This window comes from Drosophila persimilis, unplaced genomic scaffold (assembly GCF_003286085.1).
Source record: "Drosophila persimilis strain 14011-0111.01,24,50 unplaced genomic scaffold, DperRS2 tig00000829-arrow-arrow-pilon, whole genome shotgun sequence".
Classification (NCBI taxonomy): domain Eukaryota; kingdom Metazoa; phylum Arthropoda; class Insecta; order Diptera; family Drosophilidae; genus Drosophila; species Drosophila persimilis.
The window spans coordinates 381,996-395,853 of NW_020825359.1; the positions used below are offsets into that span (position 1 = coordinate 381,996).

At 53.3% G+C, this 13,858-nt stretch overlaps 1 protein-coding gene across 1 annotated transcript in view; it reads left to right on the plus strand.

Annotated features, from left to right (window-relative positions):
* LOC6600054 (E3 ubiquitin-protein ligase highwire) overlaps window positions 1-13,336 on the plus strand; it is a 45,970-nt gene extending 32,634 nt beyond the window's left edge. Inside the window, exons 13-21 of the mRNA XM_026993433.1 lie at window positions 4,804-4,917; window positions 4,985-8,013; window positions 8,087-8,580; window positions 8,642-9,970; window positions 10,082-11,602; window positions 11,664-12,005; window positions 12,067-12,531; window positions 12,592-12,785; window positions 12,847-13,336. Coding sequence (XP_026849234.1) covers window positions 4,804-4,917; window positions 4,985-8,013; window positions 8,087-8,580; window positions 8,642-9,970; window positions 10,082-11,602; window positions 11,664-12,005; window positions 12,067-12,531; window positions 12,592-12,785; window positions 12,847-13,336 — 7,978 coding nt within the window. The remainder of the gene's footprint in view (window positions 1-4,803; window positions 4,918-4,984; window positions 8,014-8,086; window positions 8,581-8,641; window positions 9,971-10,081; window positions 11,603-11,663; window positions 12,006-12,066; window positions 12,532-12,591; window positions 12,786-12,846) is intronic.
* Window positions 13,337-13,858: the final 522 nt, after the last annotated feature.

Here is a 13,858-nt window from a genome sequence, read left to right on the forward strand (position 1 = left end):
TTTCAACGCCGAAAAGAATAAATAAATAAAATCATTAAGCATCTTTCTTCCATTTTTATATTGTTTCTTTCTCTCTCTCTTTGTGAGAACAGCGACCGGATGATCGTCTCTTCGCTGATTAAATTTATCAGCTGAACAGTGCTGCCAGATTTTTAGAGTCACCATGAACTAAATTGCAGGAAAAAAAGCTAGAAAAAGCTTAAAAAAAATAGCTTAAAAATAAGCTAACCATAAAAACACATCAGAATAATGTATACTTTAATTTTATTGAGATACTTTTTTAGAATTTTTAACTAAGTAATCATATAATTTGTTCCACTTCATAATGCTATGGCCGAGTGCATCTCTGCATCTCTACCCTTTCTAACAAAGGGTATTCATTTTTTGTATGTAATGTGCAAACATGTGCAATACTGTAGTCTGACTAAAATGTATCGACGTATAATTACCATACATTTATGCACAAAATTGGATGATATACCAAAATACCAACAAGAAATATGATTTTTGTCCGATTTCTCGCTGAAAATTAACAAATATTACAATTACAAAAATCAAAAAACCGAAATGGTTTTGTACTAAATTATTTTAAGCTAAATCAACTTTTAAATAAGCTAGAATTTCATGCTATAAGCACTTAAATTGGTTTTCAAGCTATTTGGTTTTAAAGTAAGCCAAATCTAGCTTAAAATAAGATAAAATGGCAACACTGCAGCTGAACAGTTCTTGCTTTTTATCCGACATTTCGTTCTGTAAGAAGAGGAAACAGCACCATCAGAGATTCAGAGTCAATACTTATTCCAAATCGTTGGCCACTTTGTGTATACAAATAATTGATATTCACTAAAGTAATTGCTATTTATAAGCAATTTAGCATTGAAATACATACATACACACGCACACATACATATAGAAGGTGACAGAGCTTTGGAACGATCCATAATGCAAGTGGGTGGGTGGGTTGTTGGTACATACATACATACATATATAGCTAAGGCGTTCAGAAAGTGACGAGCGTTGCGAAAGCTTTTGAGTCACAAATTAGTTCTTAAACGCCGAAAATGTTCAAAAATTGTAACGTTTTCAGGTTTTCTTGTTCATGGAGCTCATTTATTAGCATCAGTCCACATAAGCACTCGATGTTCCAATTCACTTAAATATTTTGTAATCGTTGTATAAACATTTTGATTGAACACGAATTTTAGAATAATATTTTTTGTATATAGGAAATGATTTCTTTGGCACACTGTTCCCCTGGCCCCTCTCCGACTCGCGCATATGTACATGGTGAAGCATTTCTGCCAGAGTCTGGCTAGGGTTAGAGCGAGAGGGAAGGCACATACATGCATACATACACATGTATGTATATTGTAATTGGTTTGCAAGTGGGAGAGAGAAAATTTAATTGCCGGGGGGTAATGGGTAATCCAAAAGGAGGAGAGAGAGAGAGAGAGAGAGAGAGAGCGCCAAGCTGAGTTTTAAGTTGCATTGAATGAAAATGCTTCCCCTCGCTCCCCTCCTCGCCGTTCCTTTGCAGGCAACAAATCAATTTGCGTTCAATTTGGATGCCAGCACGGACACACGACGCATGGAAGGGGTGTGGAGGCAAGCGGAAGTTGAGAGGGTGCCGGCCCGCAGGGAGACACATGCAGAGAGCCCAGGCCATAGATCGTAGCGAGGGATAGAGATGCGGGCACCTAAATGCAATGCTGTCTCTCTTACACTCAATTATTATATCATTGGATCGAACGGTGATTTGGTTCCTGTTGCTGTTGTTGTTGCTTCTGGCATCAATTGCTCCCATTAATCTAGCGACTCCCTTCTCATGGCTTGGGTACATACACACATACTCTTGTATCTGATCAGACGTGTACATATAGTACATAGTATATCGTACGAGTATAGCTGCCACAGTTAGTCTGTAAAATTTAAGAGAGCGATAAATGAATTGAATTGAAGTGAATGCACACTCTCTCATACACTCAGCTACGAGGCTCTCTTTCATCTGCGATGAAAATGAATGAAACACACACACACACACACACTTACTCTACTCGCCCTCCACATATTACTCCACTCTTCCCTCTGACAACTCTAGAGTGTGCGTGTGCGTGTGCGTGTGCCTGTGCGTTTGTGTGTGTGTGTGCTGGGGGCTTGGAGTTGCAGTGGAAACGTGTTTTCCCACAGGTAGGTTGCTTTCTGCTGTCCTTTGTTCTTGTTGTTGCTATTGTGTCTCCCCCCCTTTCCTCTTCCCCCTTTATCACTCTCTCTCTCGCTTTGGCCACTCAAGCGCAGGGTTGCCATGGCTCTGCCCATTCTGTTTGTACTTACCTCTGACATGTGTGTGCGAGTGGGGTGGGTGGTTTTGAGATGGCTGGGGGACACTGACATTATCATTTTCGTTGGAAAACTTTGCTCCCCCCATTCCCATTCCCATTCCCATTCCCACTCCGATTCCCATTTTCAATTCCATTTCATTTGTATTTATTTTCATTTTTGTATTGTTGTATTTGCTTTTATTGTAAGTTTATGTGTGAGTCTGTGTGTGTGTGTATGTGTATGTCCGCAGTTTTGTTTCTTTCTATTCCAACATAAGCCTCCTTCCCCATTCCCTTTTTTTGATTCCCTAAATGGTTTTCCAGTACCTTGCTGGGATGATTCGTACTGTACTAAATAGTAAATAACGTCTGATAAGACGTACCCCCAATATGGCGCAAGTTGTTAAAAGTTTTAGATAACCGAAACAGTACTACCAAATTTTAAAAACAAATCTAAAAGCAGTGCGGAGAAATTTGGGCTTATTACGGACAATAGGGCCAAGTTCAAGTCTTATCAAGACAATGATTCCCAAACTTAAAGAGTCCAATGTGAGAGATTGAGCGGGAACAAGATGGCAAATTCATTCATGTCAAAAGAGTGTGACCTACAAAAACTGTTCTGCTCGGTGATAAGACGGTTCAATAAAATAACGTCTTATCGTATCTTATACATATGTATCTGTAGTATTTTTCGTGAATTTTGCCCGTTGAATCTTGTCCGTCAATTCAGACACATGTCCGTGCCTCTTGCTTAAGCATTGTAAGACAATCACAAATGCATATGTAGACACAGACAGGCTTCGGGCATCGCACCACCCGCTGCGGCGAGCGATAGCCGAACGTGCGTTCGGCATGCTTCCCTTCCCACTCGCCCTCTGTCCCCTACGTGCTCCTCTCCTTCCGCTCTTCGGGTCTATCGAAGGGCCAGCAGGTCAGCAAGATGGGAATGGAAGGGAAGAGCAGGGTAGGGGAGGGCAGGGCAGGTAGCGGTGTTTTAGCTTTGATGCTGCGATTCTGATTGGACTGGAAATGGATCAGAGTCGGTCTGGGACTCTGAGAGAGTGTACCCACAAGGTGCCGATGGACTGCCACACCATGAGAGAGGATCAAAAGAGAGAGGGAGAGAGTGAGGGAATGCACTTTTCTGAATTATATTTTTCGGATAACGTAATGATTCAATGACTATACCCTGGTCACAGACCAAGACATTATACACATGTAAATCTTACCTATCTTTTTAGCCGAAGAAAAGCTATATGTATGTATGTACATATATGACGGTGATCGGCACGCACACATTCACATGTTTCTATAGTATCTACATTTATATGTATGTGCGTTATTTAAGCCCTATATATGACGAACCAAACGTTATAGAAACTTGGACGAGATAATACCATAACAAAACGAGGGGGAACGATGTGAGTTGCTGCGGACACCGCAACTCTACACTTATACCCGATACTAAGTCAGTATGACTCTCCAAATTTGTGTGTGTGTACCAAATTTGGTTACTAGCCTTAATAGTCTCTGAGATTTGTTGATGCCTCAGATTTTCGTCCTTTGCGGGTGCGGAAGGGGGTGTGGCGAAATTTTGACACAAAATGGTCAAGGTCCGATATCACAGGAGTGTGGATACCAAATTTGGTTGCTCTGGCTCTTATAGGTTCTGAGATCCTTGAACTCATATTTTGCAATTGGCAAAACCGACCATGAAACCTGTGTGTTAGAGAGAGACAGAGCGAGAAAGAGTGAAATTGTTTTCTTGATTCTGGGTATAATAATTATACGCTCTAGTTTAGATTTTGCACTCTAGAAGATATAGTCATCTTCTATGATTGTGCGTTTTTTGTTTTCTTGTATCGTCCTTTGTGGGGGCGGAAGTGGGCGGGGCAAAGTTTTGAAATATTTTTGTAGCAGTGACATATCACTTAAGTCTGGATCCAAAACATTGTTGCTCTAGCTCTTATAGTCTTTGAGCATTAGGCGCTGAAGGGGACGGACAGACGGACAGACAGACAAGGCTCAATCGACTCGGCTATTGATGCTGATCAAGAATATATATACTTTATGGGGTCGGAAACGATTCCTTCTGGACGTTACACACATCCACTTTTACCACAAATCTAATATACCCCAATACTCATTTTGAGTATCGGGTATAATGATAAGCGTGTAGTTTCTTATAGAAAGCATTTACTTATCTACATATGTTATTTTGTACATATTTATTGTGGCGGACGTGACTAGCTCTGTACTAGCATGTACTTATGTACATATGTCTTATTCCACTGGATTTTGCCACCTGAAGCGATAATATACGCAGAAAGGGAATGCGCCTCTTATCTATTTGTATTCCTTTCGGATTGGCTTCTGGAAAGATACAAACATACATAGATATGCATGTATCTTTATCCTTATCTTAAACACAGATTAATGTATCTTCCATGATAACAATTTCCATATCGCATTCGTTCATTTCCAGATCGCAATCCAATGAACGACAGTTCCTCAAGGACTTTATCAGCGGTGCCCCCGGATCATCGGGGGCCCGCCTGGCGGCCTGGCTCCAGCCAGAGTCCCGCCTAGATCCCAACAAGTGAGTGGAATCGTCATCGTTATATAAGGAGAATACCCATTGAATTCTAATCCTTTTCCATCCGCAGATGCGAAATGAATCCGATCACAGAGCCACTGCGCTACGGCTGGCCCACACAGGTTACCATCACCATACGGGATCAGTACGGGGATGCTGTTCTCGTGCCCGAGCTGAAGGTGGAGATCAAGGCCATACCGACGGGACCGGGCCCCCATGGACCGGGTGGCGTTGGTGGTGCCAATATCCTGCGGATGCGTCGCGCCTCCTGCGCCTCCTCGGCCTCAGACGCGTGCCTGGGCGGTATGGCGCCGCCACCGCGATTCAACTACGAAGTGACCACCAAGGAGAGGATGTGCTTTAAGGCCATCACCTTCATGAAGCCCTTCACCAACTACTCGTTCGAGGAGCTGCGCTACTCCAGCCCCGTCCAGACGCGCACCACGGACTCGCTCAGCGCGCGGGACATGGAGGACGGCACCTTCAGTGTCCAGTGGACGCCCAACTCCGTTGGTGGCTATTGCCTTGCCGTGATCATCGATGGCATCCATCTGGAGGAGGTCTATCGCGTCGAGGTCAAGGAGGGCGTGCTGCCCCCGCCCACCCAGAGGAGTAGCACCACACGACGCCCACAGGCGCCCAGCAAGCTGCGACGATTCCAGGTGCGTCACAGCGCCGGCCTGAGAATCCGCTCCCACCCGACACTCCAGTCGGAGCAGGTGGGCGTGGTGCGGCTGGGTGGCATCATCTCGTTCATCGATGAGATCGAGAACGACGACGGCATTTGGCTGCGCCTCTCCACGGAGTCCATACGGCAGCACTGCACCATGGGCTGGTATCCGACAGAGGCCTGGTGCCTGCAGTTCAACCAGCATCTGGCCAAGGTCCTCTTGCAGCCAGTGCTGGATGCCAAGGATGGTGCCCCGCCAGCCAGCCCCACCGGCGGATGCAGTGGCGAGCCCAGCCCAGAGCCAGAGCCCGACCACAGTCCCCCACCGAGCCCCGTTCTGCCCAAGTCGCCCGTTGTCCAGCGCCGATTCTTGGGCGGTCCCGTCAATACGAATCCCTTCCTGTTTCCCACCAAGAGGGAGCGTCAACGTGAACGCGAAAGGGAACGTGAAAGAGAAATGGAACGTGAAAGGGAGAGAGAGAGGGAAAAGGAGCGGGAGAGAGAGCGGGAGCGGGAGGAGCGTGAAAGGGTGCAGCATATGGAGCCAGAACCAGACCAGGATTTGGATGTGGAGGCTGATTTAGAGCCAGAATTGGCAGGTGCGCCTGCGGCTGTGGCTGCTGTAGCACCTCTGCCTGTAGCTGTAGCGGTAGCATCCGAACCGGAACCGGAACCGGAGCCGGAGCTGGCGGGAGCGGCAGCGTCGTCGTCCTCCTCCTCGGCGGTGGCGGCCACGGAGCTTCTACCCGCCAATTTTGGCTCCGCCATTGCCGGCGTTGTCGGTGGCGGTGCCATCAGGCTGCAGGCCCTACAAAAATGGTTCAAAGGCGATGCCATCGAGGGAGCCCAGCCCCAGGGCCAGGCTCAAGCACAGGTCCATGAGCCCGGCCACATGGAGGCATCGTTCTCCCAGTCCCCCCCGCCTCATGGGGGTGTCTCTGTGCGGGAAATGGTCCGGGCCATGGGTCAGGGACAGGAGCCCTCGCCCTCACCCTCTGGATCGCCATCGTCATCGATGCGGGGAAATGGCAATCGCAGCAGCAGTTACCAGCAGCAGCAGCATCAGCAGGATACTCCGCCCCCACCAGAAGCACAAGCAACGGCGCCCGAGCCGGAGTTCAGTTTGGCCAGCATGCGGCGACCCAACTACACCCCCAGCCAGACGGCGGCCCTGCTCTCGACGCCCAAGCACACGCCCCGTCGAACGGCGGCCGGGGTGGCTGCTGCGGCGGCAGCCGCTGCCGTCCAGGAGGTGGTCTCTGGCCTGGAGGATGATCTCAGTCTGCTGCAGATCACCACAACGACAACGGGCACGGAACAGCAGAGCGAACTCCAGTTGGCTTCCACATCGGCAGCAGCCACAGCTGCCGCCGCCGCTTCCGCTTCCGCTTCGGCAGCGTCAGCGGCCTCCGCTTCTGCTTCCGTTTCGGGTTCCGGAGGCGGAGGATCATCGGGCTCAAAGCGGAACACCATGGGACCCATCAAGCGGGCCATGCCCCCGTCCTTTGCCGAGAGCATTCGGGCCGTGTTTGCCGCTCTGCTGTGGCACGAGGGCGTCGTCCATGATGCCATGGCCTGCGCGAGCTTCCTCAAGTTCCATCCCGGCCTGCCCAAGGAGGGGGCCACTGTTGTGACGCGACGTGGCGAGTCGGGCGATGCCCGGCTACAGCTGTCCCGGGAGCAAAAGGCCCAGCAGCGGCACTCGGTGGAGGTGGCCAATGCTGGCCACTACCTAAACATACGACCCTCCACACTGGAGACGCTCACCAAAAGCGGCAACAGTTCGCTGCACAATCGCAGCAAGCATCGGAAGAATACACCCTCCGGGGGAGAGGATCAGCCGCTGGGCCAGGGACAGGGGCAACAGCAACAGAAGCTGCAGGCACTGCCGGAGGTGGTCAGTGTGTTGCCGCCGGCACTGCGGTGTCTGGTCTACCTGTGGGAGCAGATCTGCTCCGGCTGTGTGCAGATTGTCCAGACGAACGGCCTCGAACAGCCGCGTCAGCCGCGTCTCCTCTCGCCCATCCACCACACCGATGGCCATGGCCATGACGCGAAGGAGGGCAACCGGGGACACCACATGGACCAAGGCGGATCGGGAGCCAGCGACAAAGAGGGTAAGAAGACCAAGCGCAAAAAGAAGGACGATGGCAGCTGGTGCGAGATCTGTGAGCTCTTTCTACCGATGCCCGTCACCTATCACATGCGGATCGCCCATCCGGGCTGTGGCAAGTCCGCCAAGGGCAAGGGCTACAATTCCGTGGGCATATTCTGTGAGGGCTGGGCGGGCAACTGTGGGGAGGGTGGCAAGGGGGCCTCCTCGTGGTTCCTCATGTGCGATACGTGTCGGGATCGGTATCTGGCCAGCTGTCGCAGCACCAACAACATCAATAGTGTGGCACGCGGCCAGGAGGCCAACTCGGCGGAGGGTGAGTGTGGCCTCCAGCCCAGTCCCTTACAAAGATTCGCTACAAGTCTCTCCTCTTCTCTCGCTCGTTTCAGATAATGTCCTCAATCTGTTTGGCGTGAGATCCACATTGATTGCCAATGCCGAGGTCTACACCACCATGCGGGAGAATGCCACCTTTCTGCTGGAGCTCTGCTCCAGCTTTAGCTCTGCGGGCAACAGCAGTGTCAACGGCAGCGGCAGTGGCAGCAGCATGCTATCGAAGCGTTCGCCCCAGTCGATGGCCATGCCGGTGGTCATAGAGCACCATCATCATCATCATCCGTTGGGCGTGGCCGATCTGAAGCCCAGCACGAGTCGCAACAGTCGCATGGCCAGGCTCAGTGGCGGCCCCAAGTTCTGCCCAGGCATCGGTGGAGGCGGCAGCGCCTTCCGCAAGAGCTTCGTGGGTGGACCACCTACTGCGCCGGAAAACCTCTGGCTGGCCCCTGAGAGCTTTGCCTGTCTGGAGTGCCTGGGCACGGCGGGACACGAGGATCCGCCCTACGAGATGTTCGGCCTGGGCCCCAACGAGAATGCCTTCGATAGGGTAAGTAAATGAGAAGGGAAAATCCATCCTTAGTCTCTAATTTATTCGTTTTCTGGGGCAGCCGCTATCTGAAATATCGTACGAGTCGTGCGATCCCAACAATTACGATATGGCGGGGCCTGGCTCTATGGCCCCTGGCACGAGTGCTGCTGCCGCAGCTGGGGCCGTGTCCAAGTTCCATCGCAGCTACTCCATGGGCCAGGGCTGGGCCTCGCTTGTCCAGCAGTCCCAGGCCCCGCCCCAGCAACAGCAGCAGCAGCAGCAGCAACAGCAGCAGGCGCTACATCAGCAGGATACGCCATCAAAGGTTGTGTACAGGCGGAGGAATAACTTCACCAGCGAGAGCGAGGGCGCCAGGCTCATCTGCTATCCATCGGAGCATTTGCGGCGCCTGGTGCCGCACAAGCTGCTGGCCAGCGTTACGGTTCTCCAGACAGGCGCCTCCACATCGGCTGCGGCTGCGGCAGCAGCAGAGGGAGACGCCCAGTCAATCAGTCCGGGGCCAGAGCAAGGAGGATCTCATGGAGCAGGTAGCTCCCTGCTGTCCCGCCCGGCGATGGCCTTCATCACGCAGAAGCACGAGCTGGAGCGACTGCGGGCAGCCATGAGGCGGAGCCTGCGGATCTCCGTCTGCCGCAGCTACTCGCTGCTGGCACTCAACTGGCTTCTGCGCAGCGTCACCCAGGGCGTTTGTCTGCACGATCTCATGTGGTGGTTTGTGAGCTCCCTGGAGACGGCCGTTACCCATCTACCAGATGGCCGATACGAGGAGTCCCCGGACATGGCGCTAGAGCATCCGGCAGCCTACACACAGATCAGCGGTCGCTTTGCCCACCTGATCACCCAGTCGCTGCACGTGCTCCTGCAGTCCGTGGCGGACCTGACACTGCACTTGCCGCCAGGATCGCCCCTGCAGCGGGTGGCCATCCAGTGCTTTGGCATACGATTCCGGCAGGCCGATCATCAGTTCCTGCACAGCTCCCATGTCTTTGGCAACATCTCCAAGATCCTGTCCAAGTCGGATGAGCAGAACGATGCCATGGCCGTGTCCACGCTGCTCAAGTCCGAGTCCCACTGCGATGTCGAGCACAATCAGCTGAATGCCGCTGGATCTGGCTCTGGATCCGGATCGGGCTCCGGGTCGGGTTCCGCATCGGGTGGACCGGGGGGAAGGGTTGTTTGCTACACGGACCTCGCGGGGATGTTCGATATTGCAGTGTCGTCAAGGCCAGCCATGGCCGAATCCCTCACGGACAACTCCACGGAGACGTTCTGGGAGAGCGACGAAGAGGACCGCAACAAGGTCAAAATCATTGAGGTGTCACTCATCAGGCTCACATATGCCTGTCGCTTCCTACTCGTCCACATCGACAACAGTCGCGATATTCAGGTGAGTGGAAGAATACTCTCAGATGCGAGCAGAGCTCCGCGCCTCGTATGTCCTTCGAATGGTAACAAAGAGAGTGATGCCACTTCCATTTCCATTCTATTCAATTCACAGAACAAAGTCCTGAATGTGGGCTTCTATGCTGGCCAATCGCTAGGCGACACGAATCTGATCAAGTCGGTGGATGTGGACTCGAAGGCCTGCACCTGGATATCGGCGAAGATCAATGACGAGAGCTACACCCATTTCCGGCTGGAGCTGCACGGACCCGAGAACACGCTGCGGGTGCGCCAGATCAAGCTGCTGGGACTGCCCGTCCAAAATCCGGATCAGCAGCGTCAGGGTCAGACTCTTGGCGAGGTTATGCGCCTGGGTATGGGTATGGGTATGGGCTTGGGTCTGGGCCTGGGCCTGGATGATCCATTCGGCAGCGATCAGAAGCCCTATCTCCGGCTCAGTCATGCGTCCCACATCCAGCAGCAGATCTGCGAGGCGGAGACCCTGCGCGTCTTTCGCCTGATCACCGGCCAGGTCTTTGGCAAGCTGATCAGCAATGTGAACGCGGTGAGAAACAGTGAGGAGCCGCCACCGGAGGTTCCTGGCCCGGCTGGCGTCAGTGGCGGTGGCGGTGGCGGTACCGGTGGTAGCTCCTCCCTGCTGGCCGATTCCCTGGACCTGCGTGAGCACATGGTGGGCATCCTGTTCTCGCGCAGCAAACTCTCGCACCTGCAGAAGCAGGTGATCGTGCACATTGTGCACGCCATCCGCAGGGAGGCCCTGCGCGCCAAAGAGGACTGGGAGCTGGCCAATCTAGCCCATGACCTCAAGAATCCGATGGAGGCGGCCGCCGCGGCTCTGCCGGGCCCCCCACTGCAGCAGCCGGCTGCCGCTGCCAGCAGCGAGAGCAGCTCAGAGCGGACTCGGGCCCCAGACACCTACTGCTTCGAGATGCTGAGCATGGTGCTGGCCCTATCCGGCAGCGTTGTGGGTCGCTCCTATCTGTCGCAGCAGCACGGACTGCTGCGCGACCTCTTGGGGCTCCTGCACACAGGCAGCGATCGTGTCCAGCGTCAGGTGACGGCCTTGCTGCGTCGCATTCTGCCCGAGATCTCGCCCGAGAGCTTTGCGGATCTGCTGGGCGTGCAACGCCTGCCACCGGCTGACTACAGCATCGCGCATCAGAGCGGCAGCGACTTTGACATGAGTCGACTGGGGCTACTAGACATATTCCTGGCCGTGATTGCCAAGTCTCTGCAGTTGCAGGTCAAAGTGAAGACCACAGCGGCATCGTCAAGCGGAGGAGGAAGTGGAGGGGGAGGGTCCGGATCAGGCGGATCAGGCGGATCAGGCCAATCCCAGCAGAAGCAGCAGGGACAGCAGGAGAAGACACCTGCCTTTGTGAGGCTCTGCAGCTCCCTGGATCTGTCCGTCCAGCAGCTGCGCTCGCGCCCGCCCACAGGAGAAGCACAGTTGCCGTCAACGTCGGTCGGCGGCGGGGATCCGTTCCAGTTCGAGCTGGCGGCCCCACCCAGAAAGGAGTCGAAGAGGAATCTCAACCAGCGCTGGTTCCTCAACGGCACCATATCAACCAAACAAGCGGAGAGCATTATTAACCTCATCCGGGACCTGGCTAGCGTATGTAGATCCATCGATCGATGAATGCCCTAAAATCATATTTATCGTATTTGATCCGTAGGGAAAACTGAGCGAGAAGTGGTCGCAGACCACCAAGGCGGCCATTGCTGAGTCAGTGCTCAATCTGACGCGACTCGAGGAGATCTATCGCACCCCGGAGCACTGCCCCAAGACGGCCACACTCTGGCTGGCGCTGGCCAGTCTCTGCGTCCTCGAGCGCGATCACGTGGAGAAGCTCTCGTCGGGCCAATGGTCAAAGGTGTGCGACACCCGCCCCATGTGCACCAATCACGACGATGGGGAGACGGCCGCCATCATACAGTGCGAGACATGCGGTTCCCTTTGCGGAGACTGCGATCGATTCCTTCATCTCAACCGCAAGACGCGGGCCCACAAGCGAACGGTGGGTTATTGTTATCCTGCCCTATCCGGTTCCTGTTTTCTAACCCCAATTCCAATTTCAGGTATGCAAAGAGGAAGAGGAGGCCATACGCGTGGAGCTGCATGAATCGTGCGGCCGAACGAAGCTCTTCTGGCTGCTGGCCCTCGCTGATTCCAAGACCCTCAAGGCCATGGTGGAGTTCCGCGATGGCAGTCATACGATCATCTCCGGGCCGCAGGAGGCGGTGGGCAGATGCCGCTTTTGCGGCCTCACCGGCAATTCGGGACTGCTGGAGATCGGCAATGTGTGCGCGGATGCCCAGTGCCAGGAGTACGCGGCGAATTCATGCCTCAAGACGAAGCCCTGCGGCCATGCATGCGGCGGTGTAGTGGGCGAGGAGAAGTGCCTCCCCTGCCTGCAGCACGTGTGCCATGCCAGGGAGAACGAGCTGGCCGAAGAGAACCACGATCCGAAGCTCACGCAGGACGCGGACGACATGTGCATGATCTGCTTCGTGGAGGCGGTCTCTTGTGCCCCCTCCATACATGTAGGTGTCCTCTAAATGGTGTCCCCTAAACGATTTCTAATCGACCCTTCATTTTTGTAGCTGGAGTGCGGTCATGTTTTCCACTTCCATTGCTGCAGGGCGGTGCTGGAGAAACGCTGGAGCGGACCGCGCATCACATTCGGGTTCTCACTGTGCCCCATCTGTAAGGCGGACATCCATCATCCGCTGCTGGCCCAAATCCTGAAGCCCATCAATACGCTCAAACAGGATGTCAAGCGCAAGGCGCTCATGCGGTGCGTACCCATACCCCATCCACATCATTATTGTTATTGTTATTATATCGAACCGTTGCAGGATCAAGTATGAGGGCGTTGTCAAGGATACGGAAAGTAAGGACGTGAATGTGACTCAACTGGCCATGGACCGATATGCCTACTACGTGTGCTTCAAGTGCCAAAAGGCGTACTACGGCGGCGAGGCACGCTGCGACGCGGAGATCGGCGAGAAGTTCGATCCCGAGGAGCTGGTGTGCGGCGGCTGTTCGGACGTGGCTCGCGCTCAGATGTGCCCCAAGCATGGCACCGATTTCCTTGAGTACAAGTGCCGCTACTGCTGCTCGGTGGCGGTGTTCTTTTGCTTCGGGACGACACACTTTTGCGACACCTGTCACGACGATTTCCAGCGGCTGACGAACATACCGAAGATCAAGCTGCCACAGTGCCCCGCCGGGCCCAAGGCCAAGCAGCTGCTGGGCGACGAATGCCCCCTGCACGTAATGCATCCGCCCACCGGCGAGGAGTTCGCCCTAGGCTGCGGCGTGTGCCGCAATGCCCAAACATTTTAGCCACAGACGGATATTGAGTCCGATCCAGAGCCAGAGCCAGAGCCAGACTCGCTTGAGTACGATGATTCGGATTCGGAGACAGAGTCGCCCGGGTATTGGTGCACTGGAATGGAGGACGACTCCCAGACATATTTGTAGACACGTTAAATCGTAAACACGTAGCCATAATCGCCCATATATAGCTCCCCCATATAGCTCCCCAGATATTGATGTCTACATATATAAAGGAATGACAGTTACATAAACACGTATCGGAATACACGGATAACGGGACTCGGAGTCACTTCTGGACACCGGGCCATTTCTGGGTCATAATCACCCATAGAACAGAAAGAATCCCCAGAAATTTCCCCATAACTATTGATGTGTACTTACTAAATATGAGAATGAGAAAATAAACAGACCGAACAGACATGGAAGTGGCGAACCAGAGTCGAATACGGAACCCAGAGGCGAACACGGACACGGACACAGATACGGATACGGATTCGGAAGCACATTCCGAATCCGCAGAATTGATAT